The sequence below is a fragment of the Taudactylus pleione genome, unplaced genomic scaffold (assembly GCF_031769625.1).
Source record: "Taudactylus pleione unplaced genomic scaffold, aTauple2 ptg000885l, whole genome shotgun sequence".
NCBI classification, from domain to species: Eukaryota; Metazoa; Chordata; class Amphibia; order Anura; family Myobatrachidae; genus Taudactylus; species Taudactylus pleione.
Window position 1 is genome coordinate 1,184,247 of NW_028285286.1, and position 27,605 is coordinate 1,211,851.

Below are 27,605 nucleotides of genomic sequence, written 5' to 3' on the forward strand. Positions count from 1 at the left end.
AGTGCATTGGGGGGAGGTATGGAGGATGTATACGGTGTGCTAGCAGCTCATGGTGGCTGTGGTGCTTAGCACTCCTGTATCTGGCTGTACACTGACACTGTATACTATGAGGCTGCAGCAGGCCGGGGACTCAGGTGCCGCCCGCCCAGGTGGCTGCAGCCCGGCCGCCGCCCCTCACGCTCCTCCGCCCGGCCGAGCCCCCAGTGACGTCACGGGCCTCGGCCCACCTGACCTGTCAAGTCGGGTCACGTGATCCACCTCCTGCACGCCGCCATTTTGAAACGCTTATGAGGGAGAGGGGTGAGTTTGCTGCGGTGGGGGATTCATTCCTTATAGTGGTGGGTGGGGGAGCGGTGGTGTGGAGGGGTCGGGGCTCTCCACCCGGGGGGTGTTGGGGTGACGGTGGGTAGGTGGGTGCTGGGGAGGGGAGACACGGGCCGTGTGCGGGGCCTCCTCCTGCGTGTCCTGCCCCCCTTGCAGAGGGGCTTCACTGTCCCCATTGTGGTCCCTCAGCGTAGCCCGGGCGGCGTATGGCTCAAGAAGTCTGAGCATGCCCTGCCAAGCCAGAACCTGGGACCTGTAGTTCCACAGCAGCTGGGGAGACGCTGGCTGCTGCCTGAGGGTGGAAGTGACCAGACTGGCAGGGTGTGCTGGGACTTGTAGTTACACAGCAGCTGGGGAGACATTAGCTACCTGAGGGTGTAAAGTGACCAGACTGGCAGGGTGTGCTGGGACTTGTAGTTACACAGCAGCTGGGGAGACATTAGCTACCTGAGGGTGTAAAGTGACCAGACTGGCAGGGTGTGCTGGGACTTGTAGTTACACAGCAGCTGGGGAGACATTAGCTGCCTGAGGGTGTAAAGTGACCAGACTGGCAGGGTGTGCTGGGACTTGTAGTTACACAGCAGCTGGGGAGACGCTGGCTCCATGAGGGTGGAAGTGACCAGACTGGCAGGGTGTGCTGGGACTTGTAGTTATACAGCAGCTGGGGAGACGCTGGCTGCTGCCTGAGGGTGGAAGTGACCAGACTGGCAGGGTGTGCTGGGACTTGTAGTTATACAGCAGCTGGGGAGACGCTGGCTCCCTGAGGGTGGAAGTGACCAGACTGGCAGGGTGTGCTGGGACTTTAGTTACACAGCAGCTGGGGGCCCACAAGCTGCCTGAGGGTGGAAGTGGCAAGACTGGCAGGGTGCACTGGGATTTGTAGTTCCACAGCGCCTGGGAAACTGCAGGAGAGTGGAAATGACCAGACTGGCAGGGTATGCTGGGACTTGTAGTTACGCAGCAACTGGGCAGCCGCAGCGTGCTTGATGATGGAAGTGATCAGACTGAGGATGTGCTGAGACTTGTAGTTCTGCACTAGCTAGGGACCCACAGGTTGTCTGAGAATACAAGAGACTAGGCTTTCATGGTGTGCTGGGACAGCAGCTTAAGAAAGAAAGAAAATGCTATTCCTGTAACCCTTCGTGTTCTTTCTATATGGATGCCGCTTCTGCTGGTTTTCTAGCAATAGCAGAAGCTGCTGGAACTTGTGGTTCCAACGTAGCTAGCTTGGTACATACTAGTCCTTTTCTCATGTGTGCAGTATGTATAGATTTGCATATGATATAGCCGGTGACTGGCAGGGCATCCTGGGACTTTCTGACAGATTGCTGAACCTGGTGCACACAGTGCTAGTACTGTTCTTATGCCTAGATGTGAGTAAGCTGGTCTCATAGATAATAGAAGCCTCTGTTTGGCTGAGCATGCTGGGACTTGTGGCGCCATAATGTTTCCCCTACATTTTCTATTTTATTTTTTTGTGTACACAGGTTCTGATATGGTAATAGCATAAACTGGTAAGCGTCTGTCTGACATGCTGGAATTTGTAGTGCCACAGCAGCTGGAATGTTCCCCTTACAGCATGCTGCTGTTTGTGGTTCCACAGTAGCTAAAATGTTCTCGTCCCCCCCCCCCCCATATTGTCTTTTACACAGGTCCTGACATCCAGTATTTAACAGTAGCTGATAAGCATTTGTCTGACAGCATGCTGGCACTTGTATTTCCACAGCAGCTGGAATGTTTCTCTTACATATTCTGTATACCCAGGTCCTGATGTGTACATAATTGAAGCCGGTAAAGAAACCTGGCTAGGGCATGCTGAGACTTGTAATTCCTCACCAATGACTGATTACGTAAGCTTGGTTTGGAGCAGTGCTGGTCACACTTGACCATGAAGGATAATTGTGAACATTTTAGGGTCCCTATCTCTTGCACAGGTGTAAACTCCTCACAGCTCCAAGGATTGTGTGACATGACATTTTGTGCTTGAGTTGTACTATGCTTCATTGTTCATTAGAAGCCGCTCAGCCCACTCTCTCTCCTCGGTTAGGACTAGACTATACAGCGCAGATGGACCTGTGCCGTCACACCCACGTGACCCGGCCTGAAAGGGGGTGGGGTGGGGATGCTAAAGGGGGACCAAAACTGTCCGCTCGCCACAAATATTTATTCCCCCTCTATGCCCTAGTGGATGGTAACGCAGTAGCGGTCCAGCCTCCTGCAGTGGTCACGTGGTGGAAAAGTCACAGAGGTCTTTTCTCCAACTAGGAAATAGCAGCAACCCTCTCTCCTCCCCTGATATGTACTCATTAGTACATAGCTATTCAGCAAGTACATTTTAATTCAGGACTACATCACTTTAGGCTTTTTTCTAAGACATGAACTGAATTTGATAATTGATATGAGACCCCGAAAGAACATCTCAAGAGCAAACAGTGCCCGAGCATTAGCAACACTGCCTTTCTCTAATATTTACAAATGAATCAGAAGCACTTATAAGCCTGTCTGCCTTTACGCTCGGATATACAGTGCCCTGACCTGCTAATAACTCTAGAAGGCAGTGCTGTGATACCCTAGTCCAGTGGTGGCAAACCCTTTCACTCCAGCTGCTGTGGGACTACATATCCCAGCATGCCCTGCCAGAGTTTTGCTATTAGGGAATGCTAAAACACTGGCAGGGCATGCTGGGATATGTAGTCCCACAGCAGCTGGAGTGCCAGGCTTCGCCACCACTGCCCTAGTCTATAACAGGGGTATGTAACTACACGTCCCAATTTCCCTGCCACAGTTTTGCTGTTAGAACATGCTAAGTCTGTGCCAGGGGAAACTGGGATCTGTAGTTCCATAGCAGCTAAAGTGTCACAGGTTGCACACCTTTGGTCTATAAGGTCGTAAAAGAAAATTTTAAGCAGTGTGCCACCGAACGTTCCGCACATATCGGCAAGTTACGGTACTGCTGACATGGTAAGTTATCCGGCGCACCATTATGGGGCTCTGAGGAAAAGCTTGTGGTGTGGATGGACAGGATGTGCTATTCTGGAACAGCGCATTGCGTCCTTAATTGACATCCCCCCTAAAGAGCATTACTTGATATCAGTTTTGGTAGTTACTTCACACAATCTATGATGATTTACCGCCGGCCGCATGGCAACGATGAAGATCCCGACAGCAGCTAAGGGGAGTACAAACTAACCTTCCCCGCTGCCTAAACCGAAGTCTCCCGTGGGGGTGCCTGACCCTAACTTCCCGTCAGTGAAAGCCCGGCGTGGGACTAAAGATAGGTGTCCAGATACCGACGCCTACCATTAGCCCCACGCCGATATCCTGCCGCATGGCATACCGAACATAGGTAAGCCAGGCGTCAGGAGCTCATAGCAGCGGAGGGGGGGGGTTAGTTTTAGGGACTCCATGGGGGACAGGGTTAGGCTAGGGGGAAGGGGGGGGTTAGGCAAAAGGGGGAGGGTTAGGTTTGGGGTGCAGGGAGAGGGGTTAAGTTTAGGCACTCCTTTGGGGGAGGTTAGGCGCTAGGGGGCACCCCTAAGGGAGGGTTAGAAGGGGGGGGAGGAGAGAGTTATGATACTTACCTTTGTCAGGATCTTCATCTTCCGGCATTGGGATTTCATCCGCCGGTAATACATACTGATTCCCTATATCTATCTATCTTCTGTGGACCCCTGCGTTCATGAGAATTTCTGTAGTGTTGAAACTGAACTGTACAGTACATTATATTCCGATGGAAAGCATCACACTAACCGGAATGGTATGATACACCGCTGGATGGAATGCCGGCAGTCAGAAGACCGCCCGCGGCACCCCGATCTTCAAAATCCCGACAGAGGCCTGTAAGTACCCTAAAAATCCCCCTATCTCCCCCTAACCCTCCATCGGTGGTCCCTAACCTCCCTCCGGTGGTCCCTAATCCTAAACCCCCATCCCCTAGCTAACGCTACTATAATTACCTTCGGCATGCTGACGTCTATCTTAATCCCTTTGGGATCGCAGCGTCGACTTTCTGACGAGCGTCGGGATTTCGGCGTCACCGGCAACTTAACCACATCCCCACTAACTTTATCCCATGTACCTGTTGGTATCCTCCTACAGTAATGACAGGTTAAGTGCACAGTTTGCTTAAATGAATCAAACATGAAACATGCCCATACTGCACAGGCAGTAAGTAGAGGGCTCGTACCCTGTATAATTACACCTATAAGGTTCTTTTGTTAAAACTTAGCTGTTCAGTAATGGATCTTTTCAATGTTATACGTGTGTTATGCATTTAGTAGGAGTTTAGCATGCAAATTGAGCTGGAGGACCAATGAAAGAAAGCAGACACTGAGGCCCTGATTCAGAGCCGGACGCGCTCGCTCTGAATCAGGGCCGTCCTTCTGAATTTTAGAGCGGCCTCCTGGCCGCTCGTATAGCTGTGTTCGACCACCCACAGCTATAGCGAGCGGCCATGATGATGGTCGCGATGGTCAAGACCATCGCGACCATCAGGCTTGCGATGAGACCCTTTGTGGTAGGGTCTCGTTGCCTCAAGGCCAAGAGTGCTTTCGGCTCAAACAGAGCCGAAAGTGCTCCCACTGACAACACTCGTGATGTCAGCGGGGCCGGTCCCAGACGGTAGGCGTTCCCATGGGAACGCCTCCGTCTGGGCAGCCACGCCCTGCCCACCAAAGGGGGCGTGCTGTCACTCAACATCGACAGCACGCCCCCTTTGGTACGAGACCCAGAGCGACGGTTTGCCCGTCGCTATCCGGGTCACGCGCATGCGCACGACGGTGATGGCTCCGGCATGCGCACTGGGCCACCATCGACCCGCTTGCGCGCTCGTGAGCGGGTCGGAATCAGGCCCTGAGTTTGTGAATTATGCACCGTTTAAAATTGAACACCCCAACAAACCTGTTAGTTTGGTATTGAGTATGCTAATGAGCATTTAAGTTGAATTATCCACCTAGAAAAAGGTAGCTTAACGTGCCACGCTTTATTGTCTGGGTGGTTGCACATTCCATAGAAGTCACCAGATTATATAAGGTTGGCTGCACCTTACAGTATATGTACTATCTCTGGTGCGGTATGTACAGACCATTCTTGTCATTGTCTTCATGAAGGTTGTTGACTTTCTCAGCACATCGTCGTAAAGTTTAAATATGTTGTTAAGTTGTGTTGGTGGCTCTTCGTCTTGTTGTATATGCTTGAGCGATACGAGATGAAATGTTATGGGTAACGCTGTGTACATGCCTTTTCTCACACAGGAGCTGTACTCTCATATGTGCCAAAATGAGAACTCCAGATGTTTTTTTTTTTTTTAAGCAGTTTTTGAATCTGAGTCACACACAGCTATTAAAGTCGGGGGTTTCAAAACCAGTAATGCAGGACAGATGACCCTACAGAGGGATCTGTGCTAAGGTGCTGAAGGCGAGCAAGAGCTCTAGAGTTTTTGAGTACCATTCGGTTCTGTGGCCGCATACGCTGCGATATTCACAAATCGCCCTGATCTTGCTGTGTTATGGGCGCAATTGAGCGAGAGACCTGATAATAATCTGCAGATTGCTTAGAAGAAAGCCTGGACATCTGGTTAGGAGACGATCCCTGCTGTTTGTGTGAGTCATCATCTTCTGACCGCACAACCAGAATCGTGCTCGGAAAGCTCTATGTGCTGGACGGGTGGATTTTGTCTAGTTTTTGCCCAAATTGGAAAGTGATTCCGTGGGGTGACACTCAAAAACTGCAGCATGTACTGTATACTCATCCTTACTATTCCCAACCAGGGTAGTCTGGGTGCGTGGTGTTGCGAATCACTCCATTGAGCCCCTGTACCCGCCCACTTCTTTGTCTGGTCTATTCTTTCGGGAGATCTCCGCAAAGTTTGGGATTCTGTAGGCCAGGGATGGTGAATCTCCTGCCCGGGGGCCTTATAGGGCCCTCGGAATCATTTGGTCTGGCCCTCTGGGTTTTTTTCCGATAGCCTCATTTGGCTAGCAGGGTGCCTAGAATGGCACCCTGCAGCTAGAATCTATACAGTAGTGCCACCTTGAGCATTCTTAGGACGCTTCAGGCAGTCACACCGCTGCCCTTACAGCTCCCCAGGGCATCCTCAGGATGCCCTGGGCATTGCTGTAATCACTGGCGATGGTGGCACCGCCCCTGTATGACATCACGTGAAGGAGGTGTGGCCTGAACCAGGCCCGCAAATAATGTTCTATATATATCAAAATGTCCCTCGGCAGAAAAAAAGGTTCCCCCACCCCTGCTGTTGGCCACTACAGAACCGTAGGCAAGTGTGCCCTACACCAGGAGTTTGCAACACCAATCCTCAGGTACCCCCTGACAGGCCATGTTTTGGGGATTTCTGTCTTTGGGAATAGGAGGCATAATTACGGAATGAGCAAATATAGATTAACTCGCCTACACATGATTATACAGAAATCAAGAAAACATGACCTGTTGGGTGTACTTGAAGATTGCAAACAAGAAAAGCAGTTCGATTTGCAAAATAACTACACTTAAGTATATGTAAGTTTTTTTTTGTTTGTTTTGTTTTGTTTTGTTTTTTTATTCTTTTCTTTTTTTTTTTTCTATAACCCAACCTATGGCAGGACAGTAGAAGCCTGACACCTGATATAGCATGTACAGAAATGGCGGCCGTAGCATGCATGGAATCTGGACCTATCTATATATGCCTCTCTGCTTTTTTTTTTTTTTTTTTTTTGCTTGGGAGCATTTGAGTATCCGAAAATAGTATGTTCTCCCTCCTCCCACCCTCCACTTTCTGTTATATTTCTTTCCCTTGCGATCTCTGTGATGGTTTTAAACAGCTGCGGCGGCTTCGAGATTTGACAGTTTTTCTGTAATGTTTCTAACCACGTGGCGATGGGATGTGGCCTACACCAATTCCTAGTTTCATGTTCTCCACTTTTAGAAACCTGAACCCTGCTTCTGCCCACACTTGTTCCTAGAGATCGCTGCCTGAAAATAGTTGTACCCAGCCTGGAAGCTGCGCAGTCATAGATGATTATTGGCATGATCTAAGTTACAGATCATGTTTGTACTCTAGGGCCAGCTGTATTAATAAGACTGTGCGCCCATCAGAGTTCCCTGGAAGTTTGTGTAACTTGGCACAAAGCTGTCAAATGTATGCACCCTTCATGTGAGGGAATGTAATAAGCTGGGCAGGGGGTACTGTTATAGACTGAGGGAGGTGACCATGTATATCATTGGGTTGTGGCTGTGCCAGGGCTGTTATTTAAGAGTTTAATGTGCACCTTAGATCGCTTGGAGTAACCGCATTTTTGGCTACAGTAATGAAGGCGATGTTAGACCCCCACTTAGAGCCGTATTCCATTCGGAGTGAAAAGCCGTTTTCGCATGTTTTTTGCGAAAATTTTGCCAGTTTCTTTTTTTTTCTTCTCCATATTTAATTCCATTCCGTCTTCGTCTATGCAGAAAGTCAAGGCACTGACACAGGCGATACATTGTCTCCACAGAATAGCAGGTGAAAAAAAGTGCAAAATCTATATTTTGGGGTGCAGATGTTGGGAGACTACTCCAAACCCTTGGTATACCCCCCCCCCCCCAATGGACAATTCACCCCCAAAAAATAATTAAAATATTCCAGAAACACCCCTAAAAACGCCTTTGAAATTTGGGACGAAAATGACAAATGTGGGGGGACAACTTCAAAAAGTAGCGAAATAGGCTTCTGGGGGTGCAATAAGAAGGGGCCAAGTGTTTTTGGGATTGCAGGTGCTTGTGTGGCGGAGGAATTTCACTTTTCTAAAACTTCACTTTTAGAGACAGTAAAATATGCTAGTGCCCATTTTCATGCACCCCAAATTTGATGGGGGTACTTATTTTCACGCACAAAAACTGCTTAATGACATTCTTCACCACTTTTGCAAAGATGCTAATAACAAGGATCTATATGGGAAAGCTTGTTGGGTACATGATGCACTTGTAGGGGAGCTTTGAGAACAAACCTCTACAGTAGAGAGAACAAGGCTTTGTCCATACTCCTAGCATTGTTTGTGCTGTGATTCAGACCTCGGGTGGTTATATTTAATGTTCACCAAGTAAGTAATTTGCTTACTGTTTTGCCTACATTCAGAGCCGGCCCTAGGCATGGACAAACTAAGCAAATGCTTCGGGCATTTGGAATTCCTAGGGGCACCCAAGCCCACCTAGGGCTGGCAGAGCCGGTTTGGGATAGGCACGGCCGGGGCACCTGCTGCTGGCTGGGCAGAGACTATGGCAGCTGCTACTGCCACTGTGCAGCGTCCATGATCGGAGCTCAGCTGACAGCTCCGATTGGGCCTGGCAGCAGCAAACAGTCAGTGGGCAGCGGCTGTTTGCAGGGACGGGGCACCTGGACGACAGCTAATGGTACGCGCGGGTGCTGTGCTGTGTGGGGTGCTTTGCTGGGTGAGGGATACTGTGCTAGTAGAAGGGTTCTGTGCTGGGTGCTGTGATCTGTGCTGGGTGATGCGTGCTGTGCTGGGTGATGCGTGCTGTGCTGGGTGATGCGTGCTGTGCTGGGTGATGCGTGCTGTGCTGGGTGATGCGTGCTGTGCTGGGTGATGCGTGGCGTGCTGGGTGATGCGTGGCGTGCTGGGTGATGCGTGGCGTGCTGGGTGATGGCGTGGCGTGCTGGGTGATGGCGTGGCGTGCTGGGTGATGCGTGGCGTGCTGGGTGATGCGTGGCGTGCTGGGTGATGCGTGGCGTGCTGGGTGATGCGTGGCGTGCTGGGTGATGCGTGGCGTGCTGGGTGATGCGTGGCGTGCTGGGTGATGGCGTGGCGTGCTGGGTGATGGCGTGGCGTGCTGGGTGATGGCGTGGCGTGCTGGGTGATGGCGTGGCGTGCTGGGTGATGTTGTGCTGTGCTGGGTGATGTGTGCTGTGATCTGTGCTAGGTGAGGAGTCCTAGGAGCGCTGTACAATGGGGAAGGGGCCACAGCACAGTGAGACCACACCCCTTCTGTGAGGCCACACACTTTTTCAGGTTCCTATAGGGGGCACCTCCCAAAATCTTGCCTAGGGCACTAATTTGGCTAGGGCCGGCTCTGCCTACATTATACTGGAGGAAAATAAGCTCCCCTTCACATATGACTGTCTGTGGTATCATGCACCTCCTGGGCAATGGCGTTTATGCGTCTGTGGGGTCATGCACTGCCTGGGCAATGGCGTTTGTGTCTGGTGTCATGCACTGCCTGGGCAATGGCGTTTGTGTCTGGTGTCGTGCACTGCCTGGGCAATGGCGTTTGTGTCTGGTGTCGTGCACTGCCTGGGCAATGGCGTTTGTGTCTGGTGTCGTGCACTGCCTGGGCAATGGCGTTTGTGTCTGGTGTCGTGCACTGCCTGGGCAATGGCGTTTGTGTCTGGTGTCGTGCACTGCCTGGGCAATGGCGTTTGTGTCTGGTGTCGTGCACTGCCTGGGCAATGGCGTTTGTGTGTCTGGTGTCGTGCACTGCCTGGGCAATGCTGTTTGTGTCTGGTGTCGTGCACTGCCTGGGCAATGCCGTTTATGCGTCTGTGGGGTCATGCACTGCCTGGGCAATGCCGTTTATGTGTCTGTGGTGTAATGTACTGCCTGGGCAATGCCATTTATGCAGGGTCAGAAAAGGGCCACATGTACCTGGGTCTTAAAATCAAGGGCCTATTATGATAAGTGGCCTGGCCAGTGCCATAGTGGGCATGGAGTACTAGGCAACAGAAGACTACAGGACCTCCAGTGTGTTTAGAGTCATACGTACGTCCTTATTTCAACATACATTTCTCAGTGCAGCAGGCCAGCAGCTATCTGGTCCGTCACCGACCATAACGCAGGATTGCGAGTGCGAATTACTCTGCACACCGACTGAGCTCTGCAATAGCCAACACGCTCTGCTACTGTGGCTCGGCATGCGCAGCATTTCTCGTGTCGGCCGTACTGACACGTAGTGACTCCACAGCACTGATCAATAATGGATAGCAGCATCCACAGAGCAAGTTGCAACAGCAGCCGGCAGGTGATCCTTCTCCTGGTGGGCCTATTTCTTTATGAAGGCCTGGGGCTGCAGTCCCACCAGCCCAGTTATTAATCCGCTTCTGCGTTTACAGTGAATGATTTGATTGTTTTGGGATTGGAATTTAAATGTCACTTTACAGATTGCCAAATCCTGTAAGAGGGAATGCGGTCCCATGGCCTGGGGGCTAAATTCATGAAAATTCTTTTCTTGGAATGTTTAATTGGGTAACGTGGTTGAATTAAGACAGGTAAGTAGATTTTGCCTTTGAGCCAAGATGCATATTTAGTGAGAGTAAAATGTTCTAGAGGCAGCGCGAATAATTAACTGTTTATAAGCCTGATGACTTATGCTTCACTAGGTTTGTATACATTTTAAATATTTTCTTAATGCAAAGTGTGACATTTTGTCATTCTTATCTGGACATATAGGGGGCTATTCAGTTGTTATGTCGGCGCCCATCAGAGCAATTTAATTGTCCCCCGTCCCCTATAGGCTGCGAGTGCCGCTGCTGTGCGCCCAGCAGCACCGGGTTTAGCCTCCGCAAGGGGCTAAACCCTGCTAAAGTACTGCTTTGGATGCCCAAAGTGCCGGCTAATCGCACAATTCTACTCGTCACCTAGGGAGGGGGGTGAGCAGAAGTATGTGCGCCAGTGGCTATTTGTGCCCAACTGGAGCAACAATTAAATAGCTTTGTCAGGCGCCCAAAAGAAATAACCGCAGACGCAAAGAATTGAATCGCCCACCTTGTATTTTGACATCAATGGCTCGTATACCTTAGCGGTCTCATATATGGGGGTGTGCAAATTAATCGGACCCTCCCGCTCCGAGGCCCTCCACCATTGCACTTTCTCTCCAGGTTATTGAGCCATCCGCCAACCGAAATCTTGTTCTACATTTAACTTCCTATAGATCAGCGATTCTCAAACTTTAGCTTTGAGCTGTTTGCTCCCTGGTCCCCATACGTTTTATTCCGGTGACCACCGCTCATCGAAACCATTGGCCAAAACAAATTGTTCAACATTTTGACGTAAAGGTTTTATTTAATTAATAACATTAAACAGTATTTACTAACAATGTTATTAATAATGGAATGATGTCGGTCTCCCGGTAGCATGGGCTCCGTATGCTTATTCCTCCAACGCCGGCTCCTTGCCTCTTAGTGCTCACCTCGGGCAAGCCTGTGCTCCTCCTCCAGCGTCGGCACTGCCCACTTTGGGAAACTCCCCTCAGAGCTGTGCGATGCTGCGGAAGAACAATCTCATCACTCACAACACCATCCAGTTGGTTGTAGTGACTGCACACCAAAACAATGTACTTTGCCCCAATGAATTTGCACTCATAGCTCACAATACAACCTTGGGGTGTAGAAGTTACATAATGAAACTAGCTGGTGACACATCTTACGACTGTGCAACTCAGTGATGTGGTGAGGATTGTAACGATACATTGTGCGCACTGTACAGCAGCGCGATACTTGGTTACGTGTTGCATGGAACTACATCCCGAATCATGCATTGAATCATCCCATTGGATGAGCAGCACGTCCAATGGGACGATTCAAAGAGCGACCGATCAGGCGTACACCCTATACGATGTGTACAATATATCATTCCGATCTGCGTTGGGACGATATATCGTATGGTGTGTACCCAGCTTTACAGTGCGATTAGGATATGATTGTATAAGTGAGGAAAGGAAAAGCACATGAGGGAAGAGGGCCCTGCTCGTCATAGCTAGTTAATCATGAACTTAAAGCTTCCCAGAGTTAACGCAGTGCACGCAATGGCAGCTAGCATCATTCAGCATTTTCCATAGATCGTTGGGAAACCTATACAGGCGAAAGTTGTAAAAAGTCCTGAAGCGGTGAAGAAAATGAGGCACGAGGCATTTATTGCTGTAAAGTCCTGTTCTAGCTGCTCAGTAATAGGAAAGAACACGAAAGCCTGCTTTTACATGTAGTGAGCGGGGAGAGTTCTCCTTTTAAGGAATGAACATTGCAGCGTAGGTGATAAGCAGACGGGGTCTGACCTCCAGCCAACCTCACATACCACATTATTGTCAGCGGTTACTTCTGCCGGGTTATTATAGAAACAAAAAAGGGGAACTCTGCGTCTCCTCACTTTCTAATGGACAACTATTGCAGTTTATGGTTTCTCTCGTGGAATTTATACCTCCTTGCTTTTTAAATGAGCTATTGAGTAAAATTTAAATGTACCCTTGAAGTATTTTATTTCGGCTTTGGGTTTGGCACCTCCAATAGCGCTACAATTTGAGAAACCATATATAGCACGGGATGCGGTCAATACCCCGACCGCGGGGATTCCGGCGCTCAACATATGACAAGTTAAATGCTCGTGGGAATAATGCTGGGTACACACTGACGGATACATAGGTCGATCAATTGGTCGGCCAATATATCCGCTGCACGTCGGCCAGTGTGTACCCGTGATATGTCAGTGAACGTCGTTGTTCACCGACATCGCACTGGCTGTGCTGCACAGCCAATGGACAGATATGTCTGCAGACATATCTGTCCATCGGGATGTGTGTACGTGCGGTCAGCGGACCGCCCGTACACACACAGCGGCAGCCGCGAGGAGGGAGGCGGGACGTGCCCACGACCCGGCTGCCAGGTCCCGCCCACTGGCCGCCGGGACTCGAGGGTCAAAGCAGATGATGGCCGTTCGGTGTGTATGAACGACCATCATCTGCAGATATCTGTCGGGTGTGTACCCACCTTAAGCCTGTGTGATAGGGATGGGTACGGGATTCCGGTGATCAGAATCCCGGCGCTGGCATCCTGACTGTTAGGGGGAGAGGAGGGGGGGGTTTAATACTGACCGACATGCCGGTATTCTGACCATGTCGGGATGTTGGCGTCGGGATTGTGACCGCTGGGATCCCGTACCCATCCCTGTCGCAAAGGCTTATTCCCACGAGCATTTAACTTGTCATATGTCTTGTCTTATTACATATAAAGAGTTGGGTGATAATGATAGCCTTATATTGCGTTAGAGACTTGCGTTGAAATGTTTACTTCTCCATGTATTATTTAGGTAATGCTTCTTACGCCCCTACGGCGATATTTAGTGATATTTTGTACCTGTTACCAGGACAATGTTAATGTATTTTAGAGGCTTCCAGGCTCACCAGCAAAACCTCTTACTCGTCCTGAGCATAGTTTATTTGGGAAAACTACGGCTTTCGTTCAGTAGTGTATTGGAATAAAGACATTTCATCATTTAACTGTAATATTCAGGGCAGTGTTCAGTTTTCCCCAGTAGAGATCCTTTTACATTTAACCTGGGCTGAACTTGGTTTCCTCGTTTTGCCAATTAGAAAACTAATGTAAACTGGATCTAATGGAAAGCCAGAAGCCATATTACATCTTGGTTTTCATGGATCTAAAACAAGCTGCGTACCTGACACTAGAAGTAACCCGTGTTCATTCTAAACGTCGTGTGTACCAATTGCGAGGTCCGAAATTTTAATTTTAAGCCGTTTCTGGTCCCAAGACTGCCCCCCCCCCCGCCCCCCCCCAAGGCTGACATTGACTGACACAGCCCAGCGGAAGCTCCCAACGACACAGCCACCATGTTTAGAAGGTGGTCTATGAATGGCCAATAGGTTGTTTGGTCTCCAGCATGGCTGCCGTTTAAACGGTCCATAAGCTAACATAGAATTATTAGCTACACTTTTCCAAGTGCCCATTCGTCCTCTTTGTGCAGTGCAATCAGCTCAAACTTCCCCTTTAGTCCCTTTTAAGAAAGTGCTTGTGACCTAGGTGCACCGTGGGCAGATTGGGGAAGGGCTTTGGGTAATCGGGTGTAGGGTTTGAGTGAGTGACAGGGTCTTTACTCCGGATTATGCTTGGGCAGAATTATTTTTGGGGGGGGGGTATGACCGCCATTTTCAGGTCGGCAGATTACAATTCCACAGGACAGCCCTGGCCTCCTTTCTTAAAGAAAGACATCGCTGACCTGTAAAATATTACTTGTAGCATGCTCTGTTACCATGTGATGTGTGGGGCATGTGGCCAAATCCTGTTGCCTGTTACCACCCCCCCCCGTGTGATTATTAGTCATTAATTTGAAGAGTGAAATGTCATCGCACATGGCTACTGCACAAGTGTCAGAGCAAATAGCAGGGAATTGATGTTTGTATATAGCATTTGCACAGTGCTGAGTGAGAGTAATGTAGTCTGCGCACGTGGGTTGTTCATGTCGGCATTTTAACCTGATCGCACACAAGCTGTGGTGTATTTTCATTTGAACACCGTTGCACAAAGTAATAATCAGTTGATCATTTTATTTTTCTTTCGGCACCTGATTGACAACCACTAACCTTATTTGGTTACTAGATTACTTCTTTTGGGAATGGGTATGATATACGCGGCCGGCGGTTCGATTCCCGTCAGCGGCAGCCCGACAGGAGCAGAGTTCGAAGCAGCGGAAGCACGACAGCGCTGGAAATCCCGATCGTGGATAGGTAAGTATCTGCTAACCTAACCCCCCTAACCCTCCTTAGGGGTGCCTAACTATAACCACCCCCTTCCCCGCTGCCTAAACCTAAGTCCCCCGGGGGGGGATCCTAACCCTAAGTCCCCCCCGGGGGTGCCTAACCCTAACCCTCCCTAGCCTAACCCTAACCCTCCCGGGGGGGTGCCTAACCCTAAGTCCCCCCCCGGGAGCCCTAAACCTAACCCTCCCCCCCCCCCCCCCCCCCCCCGCGGCTGTCCGCTCGCTGTGCCCGGCATCACTACGAACGTGATGCCGGGCTTCGGGGAAATGCGGGCGTCTACATCTAGACGCCCAGCATTTCACCCATGCCGGGATAAGACAGTCGGGAAGCCGGCTGCCGGTATTTAGGCAGTCGGCTTCCCGATTGCTTCCCCTTCTTTTGTATACTGTAGGTGCAAATAGCAGACTACTAGTAATAGAGAGGAGAACTATTTTGTGCAGAATAGAGAACTATTTTGTGCAGAATAGAAGTATTGCTGGAAGTTTAGAACAAAGACGCAGCCAGGTAGTTTCGGCTAGTTCCATTGCAGTGTTTGGCCTACTGGAGACCCCGGGAGATGATGGTCCTAACACGCTTAGAAGGACCCTCGCAGAGTGGTGTAGAAGACTCCTTGCACTTCTGCTCTGTGTCTTCCACTCCTGATCCCAAGGACTGGACAGGGGCAAGTGCCCTCCTCAAGCCCTCTGTAAACGGCAATATCCTGTTGTTGTTTTTTTTTTTTTCTATTTTATTTTACTCAACCAGTTATTAGTCCGGCTAAATCAAATATTCTCACTTAATCCTCTCGTCACTCAAAACTGCTATAAAACATAGGGCCGTATTCAATTGGGTGCGAAAAGCCGTCTTCAATGGAACCAGCGAAAAAGTTTCTGAAAAAAAAGTGCAAACTATGGAAAAAAAACCTTGGGACAGTTTCTCCCCCCCCCATAAAAATTAAACCATCTTGTGTAAGAATACTTAAATCACCCCAAAAAAGTACTGTAATTTTGGGGGTGATAGTCCAAAGTTGGGAGACCAATTTAAAAACTAGCTAAATAGACTATAGGGGGGTCCCCAAGTATGCCCCAGGTGTTTTTAAGTTTGCAGGTGGTTGCTGCAGGTGGATTTTTTATGTTGTTTTTTAAAACTTCACTTTTGAGCAACTTTAAAATATGCTTGCACTCATTTTCAGGTACCCCAAATTTACTGGGACGACTTATTTTTTGCAAACAAAACCAGCTAAATCCTATTCTTCACCACTTCTGCAAAGATTCTCATTATAAGCTATTGAGAACATTTAACTACCCCAAATACCTTCAGCAGTGCTATGTGGGGGTATCTATAGTGATCCCCAATGACAGTGCTTTTCGGCAGGTATGAATTCGCCGGGTCACGTTTTCGCAGATTTCTAATTGAATATGCGGATAAGTGGGGACGAGCGTGATACTTTTTCGCATGGAAAACCAGCGATATCGGCGAAAAGTACGTACTTTTTCGCTTCTAATTGAATATGCCCCATAGTGGGGATGTTGGCTTTGGAAATGCTACTAAGCCCACACACCATATTTTCAGAGCCTACGGCAATGATTTATTTTAGTCATTGAGTGAATTGTGGAACCCTGGTTAACATGTACTATCATTTCCTATCTGTGGCCAGAGACGAGAAAAGACTTGGGCTATATGTGTGAAGCGTCGGCTTTCGTAATGATGCATTAGCATTCAGTGTAAGGCCCGGTGTGATTTACACTGCATGTTAGTGCCACTTTAATTTTTCAACGCCAAGAGGGCGTTTTTACACAAGCCGCTGCTTCGTAACTATAGCCCCTAGACTAGGGCTGGGCATTAAGCTGACCTCCAGCAGCTGTAGAACTACAAAGACCAGTGAGTCCTACCACAGTTTTGCTATTTGGCTATGCTAAAACTAATGCAAGGCATGCTGGGATGTGTAGTTCAACAGCAGCCAGAGGGCCGCTTATGGCATGCCCTAGACCAGTGGTTCTCGAACTCGGTCCTCAGGACCCCACACAGTTCACATTTTGCAGGTCACCCAGCAGGTGCACAGGTGTAGTCATTACTCACTGACATATTTTAAAAGATCCACAGGTGGAGCTAAGTATTTCACTTGTGATTCTGTGAGGAGACATGGAAAACATGCACTGTTTGGGGTCCTGAGGACCAAGTTTGAGAACCTGTGCCCTAGACCTTGAGTAGGAGGCCATCAGTCTAGACCTATCTAACTCTTGGTCTGTAGGTTTTACAGTTCTAATAGGAGAAGAAGGAATCTAGTCTAGTAGACTCATCGACTGTCTCTTCTCGTTCCAACTGTACCACCCCACTGTCAGCTACACGGAAATGCCAGTCACCAGCTGCTGCTGTACTACTGCCAGGCGATCACGTTGTTGCATTACAGTAGCCCCGCCAGCAGCTAATCTTCTTCTACCTTGTTGAATACATTGTTCCCCCACCTCCTTGGATTGTAAGTTCCTTTGTGCAGTATCATTTTTACCTTCTGTTTCTTGTCCTTCGTAATTGGCTGTTTGCGTTGTGATTCCCCTCTGTATACCGCCCCGTAATAAATGCCAGCTCTGTGTAAATAAAGGAGGGTAACCGTAGAGGTTCAAGTGTTCACTATATACAGATAAGCAATTTAAGAACTATATTTTGGTCATCTCTGCAATTCACCTTTTTTAAATCTGTTCTTTTCCGTAACTTAGGTGTGATGGAAAATAAGAAAAGCGCTGGGATACAGACGGCAAAAATAGAAGAATGTGCCGATCGCCCGGCTCCTGAGGCGAAACTCCTGCCGATGCACACAGATGAGGCCAAACAAAGCTGCAACGACCCACTGATTAATGTCATAAAGAAACTCTCAGCGATGGTGAACAGGGCAGAGTCCAGCAGAAGTGCGGACCGGATAAAACGCCCGTACACGGAGGATGCTCCAAGCAATCTGCCGTCGTCCCTGGCAGCCGGGCTGGCGAACCTTTGCCCCAAGAAGATCAAGGAAGAAGCTCCTAACAACCACAGCCCAACAGACAGCCCTACGCAGAGCAATAAGAAAGTGATGTTCTATCAGTGTAGTCTCTGCAAGTTCATCTCTCCTTCTTTTGAGGTCCTCACCGTCCACGTAAAAAATCATGGCCAGCACAACGAAATAATCCTCATGTGCTCCGATTGCCACATGACTTTTAGAAACCACAGCGAGCTGGAGGACCATATTAAAACGCACTGCGAGAACGAAGTCAGCGCTCCATCACAGCTGAAGGATCAGCCCCAGGAAGACAAGCCGCTGTCTCCGTGTCCGAACTTCCCAGAGCCGGCGCGGAAAAAATGGTACGCCTACGAGTCGTATGGGCTGTACCGATGCCTAATCTGTCGATACACCTGTGGCCAACAGCGAATGTTAAAGACCCATGCCTGGAAGCACGCAGGAGAGGTGGACTGTACGTACCCTATATTTGAAGAAGAGAACGAGTCTGCCAGTTTACCCGATTCTACCGTTGCTCATACACCACAGGGGAGCGAATCGGTGCTGTCAGAAAACCTTAACGTTAAGCAACTCGGGCACTTGTCTGCAGCCCACCCAGTTCAGGAGCACAGCCCCGTGCCCTTGGATGTGCAGGTGAAAAGGACTGATATTCTCGACCCGACGACCGCCCCGGCTCCCACCACGGAAGTCATTGTTGTCGACGACGGTCTATCGGAAACCGAACAAGATAACTTGCTTCGGGAGAGCCTACTGTCGTCTGCGCAGAAAATAATTAGCTGTAGCCAAAACACAAAGGGACACGTGAACGTGATTGTGGAACGTTTGCCTGGCGCTGAAGAGTCTGGTCCACAGAAACCCTTCCTCCTAAGCACTGAAGTGGCCGTAAAAAAGAAAACCGTCCCTCGCGACTCCCAGCCTGCAGGACCGGTGGAAACGTTTCATGTGGACAGAAGTGCAGTAGGGAGTGAAGAGATTGTAATAGGATGGAGTAACACTGGGAAGAACGGCGCAGACTTTCAAGGGTCCAATGAGAATTCTCCTCCGGTGCGGCGGAGGACGAACTCCGAGTGTTTGAGGCTGCACTCCTTGGCTGCCGAGGCTCTAGTCACCATGCCGATCCGAGTGATAGAATGTCCCAAGACCAGTCTGCGGCTCATCCAAGATACCAAATCTATAGATCCAGACACTGGGCAGCGCGATGGTGACACGACCTACGTGACTTGCCCCAACGTTGAGTCTTCAAAGGTACCCGAGGAGTTTAATGCTCTCGGCAAGACGGAAGTGCCAGTGAAAAGCGAACTTACAGAGACTCCTATGAAAATGGGCATAAGCATGTCTTTGCTGAAAGTGATCGAGAAACTGAGAGAGCGCACCGACCAGAACGCTACGGACGATGACATCCTGAAAGAGTTACAGGACAACGCCCAGAGCGAGTCCACCAGCGACCTGGGCTCCGGCAGTAACCTGGTGGAATATTTGCCCGACGTCGCGCGGCCCTACAGGTGCCGCCTGTGCCATTACACCAGTGACAATAAAGGTTACATTAAGCAGCACTTGCGGGTTCATCGCCAGAGGCAGCCTTACCAGTGTCCTATTTGTGAACACATAGCTGAGAATAGCTGCGACTTGGAGAACCACATGATAAACCATTGCAAGACCATGAAGTACGAATGTAAACATTGCAGCGAATCCTTCTATTACAAGGTATAAATCAATAGCTACGTTGTATTTGTCGACACCAAAATGGCACCATACCGACATTGTGTCGACATAATGAACATGTTGACACTTGTGGGTGTCTGCATTTTTATGTCGACATAATGTCCATGTTGATGATCTGAAAGTGAACATTCTGACCAGATACCAGTGTCTTCCCTGTGTTTTTTTATTTATTTATTTTTTTTATATCTTCTTGCTACCTTTATGCCCAATGTCTGCCCTTTTCCCCAATACTTTTATCTGTCCTATGTATGTGTAGGAGGGTTAGGTGGTCTCTCGATTTTTCTTTTATTTTGTCCCCTGATTAGTTTACTATTTGGAAACTTCCATAGGGAATGTCTCTCAAAGGTTATGTCAAGTTTAAAGAGCACCCAAACAGAAAGAAGCTGATTCCTAGAAGTATAATTCATCCACAGCACCATACACCCATCATTAGACAAAGCAGAACAACTTGTACTGGAGATGTTGCCAGTTACAGGTGTAAGCAGGAAAATCGCAAGATGAGACCCGAGAACCATAGCAATTGCATCGGAAAACCCACACCACAGCGTACAGAGACCTTTACATGAGTGCAAGGCAGTGAGGGCAGGAGATGGGTGGAAGGGAGGGCCGTGCTTGTGAGAGCTGAAGGAAAGCAGAGTAAGGTAGTTCCGCAGTGTGGCTGAAGGTAGGGAAAGGAAGACTAGTTGTGACACTGCGTTAAGACCTGGGGCCTTGCGGGTGACAGGCAGGCCGGAGAGGATTGCAGTAGTCAAGGTGGGAAAGATAAGGGCATAGACGAGGGGCTTGGTGACATACAGGCAGATGGGAGAGTGAACCGTACTAACTTTGTGGAGGAAGCAGGATGGCACAAAGGGGCTGTGTGTGGGGAAAAGTAGTAGATGACTGGTGTTTTGATTGGCTGCAAAGAGTTGAGGAGAGCGTGAGAAGTTTGATAGATAGCTGTAGACTGTTTGGAAGGGGAACATGGGAATATGTTGTGATAGCTGGATAGAGTGGTTGAGTCAAGAGATGGTCGACAAACTGAGCACATGGTTGCAGGTATAAGGGAAGATGCCAGTAGAGAGGGATTAGTTGTAAAGGTGGGCAATCACCAGGGGAGAGCGAGTGGGGTGGGAGGGGAGCAGGGTCGAGGAGACCCTATGGAAATGCTTTTGGTTCAATAAAATCTGCAACATCTTGATTTTGTTTTTCTAAGTAAACTGAGCATGTCTCATGTTTAAAGAAAGGTAGTAATTCCAATTGCACAAATCGCCTGCCTACCAAAAATACAGAGATGTCCTCGTACGCCACGCAGCGTGTTTTGCCTAGCGTGAGTGAGCCGCCAGGACCCATGCTACTCTGCTAGCATCGGGCAACTTTTCTTGCCGGAAATGTGTCTAAGTTGCAATGTGGTACGACTATGACGCACCAGCAGACTGCGCTGAGTAATGTGATATGTGACACCTGTATATCTGTGTACTACTGAGTCTGTATATGGGAGACTGTGCTGAGTAATGTGATAGGTGACACCTGTATATCTGTGTGCTCCTGTCTGTATATGGGAGACTGTGCTGAGTAATGTGATATGTGACACCTGTATATCTGTGTGCTCCTGAGTCTATATATGGGAGACTGCGCTGAGTAATGTGATATGTGACACCTGTATATCTGTGTGCTCCTGAGTCTGTATATGGGAGACTGTGCTGAGTAATGTGATAGGTGACACCTGTATATCTGTGTGCTCCTGAGTCTGTATATGGGAGACTGCGCTGAGTAATGTGATATGTGACACCTGTATATCTGTGTGCTCCTGAGTCTGTATATGGGAGACTGCGCTGAGTAATGTGATAGGTGACACCTGTATATCTGTGTGCTCCTGAGTCTGTATATGGGAGACTGCGCTGAGTAATGTGATATGTGACACCTGTATATCTGTGTGCTCCCTTCTGCAATACACAGAACTCTGCTTGATTCCTCTTTGCAAGCAAAAATGTAAGATTGTGCCTATGCCATTTATTTATACTTTAGAGTCAGTTAAGATGTCACGAGCGGGAACATCGCAACCTTCTAGAGACTGTGTCTACCACGAATGAGGATGAGCAGGTCTATACAGAGGATGTGGAAGAAAAGTGTTTCCCGGAAGGTATCGTTCACACTGTCCATACGAAGTACAGTATAATTACTAAGCTAACGGATTTTATAGATGTAAAAGACTTCTAGAAAACCTGGATTTCTGATTTACTGCAGGCAAGTAATTGGGTCTATAAGACTTTTCTTATAGAATATACTGGGGATAGGCAACTGTGGAACTACACATGCCATCATGTCCTGCCAAAGTATTAGCATGCCCCAACAGCAAAACTGTCAGGGGATGCTGGGATGTGTAGTTCCATGCCGGCTGGCATGCCACATGTTGTCTACCCCTGGACTATACCCTGATGGAGCCTTTCCCTGTTTACATCCGGTCCTTGCTGAGGGTACACGGAGAAGAGAGCGGTGTTCTGAGGCCGTTACCGGGGCGATCTAAACCTCTTACTGATACTTACTCTGGATTTCATATTGATCCCAGGCTATAACGAGGGAGACCTACATTTTTTAAATAATCAACCATCTGAAGTACATTAAGGAATCCTTGGTCAATGAAAGGTTTAAGCCAGGTCGATCGCTGCTTTCATTTTAAAGTTTCAAAAGTAAATTAGCCGGTGGAGATGCCCCTGCAGCGCAGTTCTCTCACGTAGGGCGCGCACTGGCGGGTCATTGTACAGCTCCCATGGGATCCTGCTTGTTGTTGCTTAGTTAGTGATGGTAGCCTGGTCTGCTCTCTGAATAGTGATCAATAGACCTCTTGAGGACCACCCACTACTCACGCTGCTGTATATTGGTTGTATTAGAACCAGCCTTGGCCTATATACTTGCTTCGACGTATTTTAAAACGGAAGAAAAAAAAAGTATTGAATAATCAAAGGACCCTTTCAATTTGCAATCTCTTTCAGTCAAGGTTATGAAAACCGATAAAATATATTATGTTATAAATTGCTTTTATCCCCACCTAATAGATATTTCTAATTTTATGTTACATGTCCCCATAATTTGACTTAAAGCTTGCTCGCACGGTTTTTGAATCTGCTTACCTAGAGATTTATTCCTACGGTGCCTGCACTGTTCCCATAAAACACGGGCTGTAGGTACGTCATGAAGTTACTGTACTGCCGGACTTGTACATTTGTTACTGTGTATATAGAGGGGCTCCGAGACCATAGTAATGAATGCGCCCGAGCTTACCATGGATGTGATCTTGTAGTAACGTTTCACTATTTTCCTCTATCAGAGCGTGTGAAACCTTTGCCGTTAGTATCGCTGGGGACTGTTTCATTGTTTCCATTTCTCAGGCAATCCTACTGGGTGGTGGTTTCTCATCTAAACTGTGTAAACCATGAGAGTAACTTCTCTACAATTCTAGATGATAGTGTTTCTGTTTCTACGTTGTTGCATAACATCAAAGCATTATTCTCGTTCAAGGTAGCAAATCGAGCATCTCAAAGTTGTATCGATGTGACGTTTGCAGCTACACAAGTTCCACTTATGTCGGTGTGCGAAATCACAGAAGAATTCACACGTCTGATAAACCGTATAGGTATGTAACACGGCGGTGGGAGGAGGCGGTGGCGAGCGATGTGAGCAGTACAAAGGCCTGGAGTGGGTGTTTTGCAGTTGAATTGATATTCCATGTGTAGGGTGAGGCAGAATAGTGTAAGGGGTATATTAATGTTCAGTGAGGTAGGAGGATGGGTGACTTTATCCCTTGTTGGACAGCAAATAAGATGTGAGTGGCCCTGGAGACAGAGGCCCTGATTTAGAGCCGGACGCTCTGACCAGAGCGCTCGCTCTGAATCAGGGCCCACCTCCATTAAAATGGAGCGTCCTCCTGGACGCTCGTATAGCTGTGGGTCACCACCCACAGCATATACGAGCGTGCAAAATGATGGTCGCGATGGTCTTGACCATCGTGACCATCGGAACTGCGAGTGAAAGCCTGCGGTTGGGTTTCTCAACCGCAAGGCCTGGAGTGATTTTGGCTCAATCAGAGCCAAAATCACTCCCACTGACATCACTAGTGATGTCAGTGGGGCCGGCTTCAGACGGTAGGCGTTCCCTTGGGAACGCCTCCGTCTGGCAGGCACGCCCCCGGCACGCCCACCAACGGGGGCGTGCTGTCAGTCACCATCGACAGCACGCCCCCTTTGATGAGACACTCCGAGCGAACGAAAGTCCTTTGCTCGTCAGGTCTCGCGCATGCGCATGACGGAGCTCCCTCCGGAGCTGCAACCACCCGCATTCTAGAAAACACCGGCCGCATACTTGGGGACCCTGCCCCTGAGTCAATTTCGCTAGTTTTTATGTTTGTCCCCCAATTTATTTTTTCCGCCCCCAAAATGAAACCACTTTTTTGGGGTGTGCTCATTTTTTTTTTTTTTTAATTTTTGACACAGATTACTTTAAGGGGCCATTCCTAAGACTGCAGGCTATTTTATTTTAATTCTGCACCCCAATTCTGAACTTTTTTTCGCCACCTAAGCAGTGGTGAAAACATCCCCGTTTTTTCTACAAAGACACTTCGCACCTGCGAAAAGTCTTTAAAATTGAATATGGCGATAAATTATCACCGGTAACGGACTTATCGCTCCTAATTGAATATGGCCCTAAGGGGCAAATTTTAAGTAAGCGCTGCACCCCAACAGTTCAGTTCAGGTTTCAGAGATATCCATGATCCAGTACAGGTGGTCAAGCATGGATATCGTTAAAACCTTGAGGACCAAGTTTGACCCGTTACGGTGGTTTCTGGACAGTAACTTCTGAAGGCAGATTCCTCTGGCGGCCTATGGAGGTGCGAGCTGATTCAGATAAATGTGCAGAGCGAGCTCGTCTTATCGCCCTGTGTTTGTGTGATTTTCCTCCCAAGCGCTCCAGTTTCCTTGCACTCTCTAAACAACATATTCATGGGTTAATGGTCTTCTGGTTGTGTTTGTGCACCTTTGGCAGGGAAGCTGCAAGCTCCAACTAGGCAGCAAGTGGTGTGTATAAATGCATGTCTACATTTGGACAATGCTGCAGAGTATGTTACAGGTAAAGAGTAATATGTAAAATGGACAGAGATTGGGGACATTGCTGCTCTGCAGCAGATGTTAGTAGATCCCTTTTGTACAGAAACATAGCCTGTGTGTAAGGATTAGTGTTCCTTTGCCTGGCACACGATTATGTCTGTGTGTTTGTGTATTCTGCTGGTAACCTGAGACCCTGAACACTTTCCGTTTCCACATTACAGATGTGTCTGTCTACACCATGTGAAATTTGAAGCCAGTGTAGTCCGAGCCGGATTGTGATTTATGAGAACTATACATAGGAAAAGTGTGTTAGAATACTGCGATTTTTTTTTTTTTTTATGACATGCGACAGCAGTCTGGTAAAGTGAGACGGGATCGGTATGATTTGCCGGCGGTTCAAATCCCGACAGCGGCATCCGGGCAGAGTTGAGACATGTGCATACTCTGGGCCTGATTCTGACCCGCTCGCAAGCATGCGCGAGACCCGGATAGCGACGGGCAAACCGTCGCTCCAGGTCTCATACCAGAGGCATGCTGTCGATGTTGAGTGACAGCACGCCCCCTTTAGTGGGCGTGCCGGGGGCGTGGTTGCCCCGACGGAGACGTTGCCATGGAAAAACCTACCGTCTGGGGCCGGCCCCACTGACATCACAAGTGATGTCAGTGGGAGAGCTTTCGGCTCTGTTTGAGCCGAAAGCACTACAGGGCTTGCGGCAACGAGACCCTACCACAACGGTCTTATTCGCAAGCCGATGGTCGCGATGGTCTTAACCATCTTCCTGGCCGCTTGCTATAGCTGTGGGTGGTCACCCACAGCTATACGAGCGGCCAGGAGGCCGCTCTAAAAATCAATGACGGCCCTGATTCAGAGCGAGCGCTCTGTCAGAGCGTCCGGCTCTGAATCAAGGCCTCTGTGTGACGTGAATATAGAACACCGCGCACCGCCTGATTTCAAAACAGCAAAACGTGCCCTGCCCTAATCATGGCGCTTTTCTGAAACAGCCTGCCGGGTGCTGTACCCACCTACGGGCTGCATTTTCTCGCGGGGGGGAAAAATTGCAGTGCAGCAGTCACCACTGGTAAATGGACCCGGGCACATGCGTTTGTATAGCCTATGTTGCCTGGAGGATCATTTCAGTGAAAATCCAATCAAAATCCGCTCAGTAGTTCTCGAGTTTATCACAAACATACATACAAATGAACGATTATATATATATATATATATATATATATATATATATATATATATATATATATATATATACATACACATATATATACACACACTGATGTGAATGGCCAAATATTCTCTGTTAGGCGCTGCGGAGTATGTGTGCACTATATAAATAACTGGTAAATAAATAAAAAATATTCAATATATTCTCAATTGTCCTGCCTGACTTAACTGACTCGTCAACGCCCAGACCCCTGCACCTAGAGACCTGAAAATCGGGGAGAATATTCCTTCCATGACATATCTGCCCACTTAGGAGTCGAATTTCAAAAAATCCCTTCTAAGGGGGTGAATAGGCCTAAAATGTTTCCTCCCCCTATGCAATGTCCTGACTGACTGTCTCATCGTGGCTGTAGCACAGATCATATTCAATCACCAGCTGTCACCCCAAGTGCTGCCAAATATCACTGGCAGTTGGTGTGGCTCCTCTATTTGCGTAGGGAGGGAAGGGTATGTGTTACTTCAGAGGTACAGGAAGGGAATGTGTTACTACACAGGTATGGGAAGGGAATGTCAAATGAGTTACTAAAGGGTGAAGGAAGGGAATGTGTTACAACACTGGCATGGAAGGGGAATGTTTTACTACAAGGGTGAGTGGGAACAATGTGTTACTACAGAGGTGAGGGGGGGGATATGTTACTACAGGGGTGAGTTGTATTTCTACACAAGTGGGGGAGGGGAATGTCAAAATGTGTTACAACATAGGCTAGGGAGGGAAATGTGTTACTACAGTGGTGAGGGAGGGGAATGTGTTACTACACAGGTGAGGGGGGTTAATGTATTACTATAGAGGTGAAGGATTAATGTGTTATTTACCGTTTCCATTTCCATCTCACCTCTTCAATATCTAAGGTCTACCCGGGTGAAACCGGTTCATCAGCTAGCATATAATAGAGAGAGAAATACGTCAGATAAATTGTTAGTTATCAATCAATCATTTTCATATATAACATTTTAGGTTAAAGTAAGCATACCTTACATTGTGACATGTCATATCAGCAGATATCTGACAGTCCTCTACAAAATGGTGACCTTTCTACCAAAGCTAAGTGACATCACAAAGGCTGTTTATGATGCAACAAGTCACAATAATCACCTCCTGCATGTATTTTGCCATTGCTACAGATATGCCCACATGCATCTATCATCCACAAGCTACAAGTCGCGCCACATCACGCAGGAGCTCAGTGTGACTCTGTAGCGCCAAGGGTCTTTTCGTGCGACTTTTTACCTTCAAATGCGTCTTATTCGCACAGCGATGCGAATAGATAGCACAAGCTTCTGCTGATTAAAATATGCAGCATGCCTATGTTCTCTGAGTGAGTGCGGGTGTATCTGCATGCTAAACACTACGTTACAGTGTTACAGCCGCTGACACTGTAACCTAGCGTTTAGCATGCAGATACACCGGCAGACGCGCACACAACATAGGCATGCTGCATATCAATTTAATCAGCAGAAGCTGCTTGTGCTATATATTCACATCACTGTGCGAGCAAGACGCATTTGAAGGTAAAAAGACGCACGAAAAGACGCTGAGCGCTACCGAGTCACGTCACACCATGGCGCGACTAGAAGGGCTGTTTAACGCGCCAGAAGTCTAGATGTATGTGGACACATCTGTATTATTTGTGTTTATAATCGATCTATATTTAGGTTAAAATAAGCGTACATTATAAGGTCATTAGCATTTTAAGAGATACAGTTGATAACTGACCGTTCTATAGCAAGTCACATGATCAGCTTATTAAGG

The 27,605-nt window shown here is 48.3% G+C and overlaps 1 protein-coding gene across 5 annotated transcripts in view; it reads left to right on the forward strand.

Moving 5' to 3' along the window:
- Nucleotides 1-272: 272 nt before the first annotated feature.
- ZNF507 (zinc finger protein 507) overlaps nt 273-27,605 on the forward strand; it is a 31,941-nt gene continuing 4,608 nt past the window's right edge. For 3 of the 5 annotated variants that reach the window (XM_088458975.1, XM_088458976.1, XM_088458977.1), the window contains exons 1-4: nt 273-300; nt 17,541-19,519; nt 21,545-21,659; nt 23,036-23,150. In XM_088458975.1, coding sequence (XP_088315101.1) covers nt 288-300; nt 17,541-19,519; nt 21,545-21,659; nt 23,036-23,150 — 2,222 coding nt within the window. In that variant the 5' untranslated portion in view covers nt 273-287. Of the gene's footprint in view, nt 301-322; nt 339-17,282; nt 17,303-17,540; nt 19,520-21,544; nt 21,660-23,035; nt 23,151-27,605 lie in introns of those variants that run through there. The other 2 variants (XM_088458978.1, XM_088458979.1) reach the window with 2 other exon arrangements.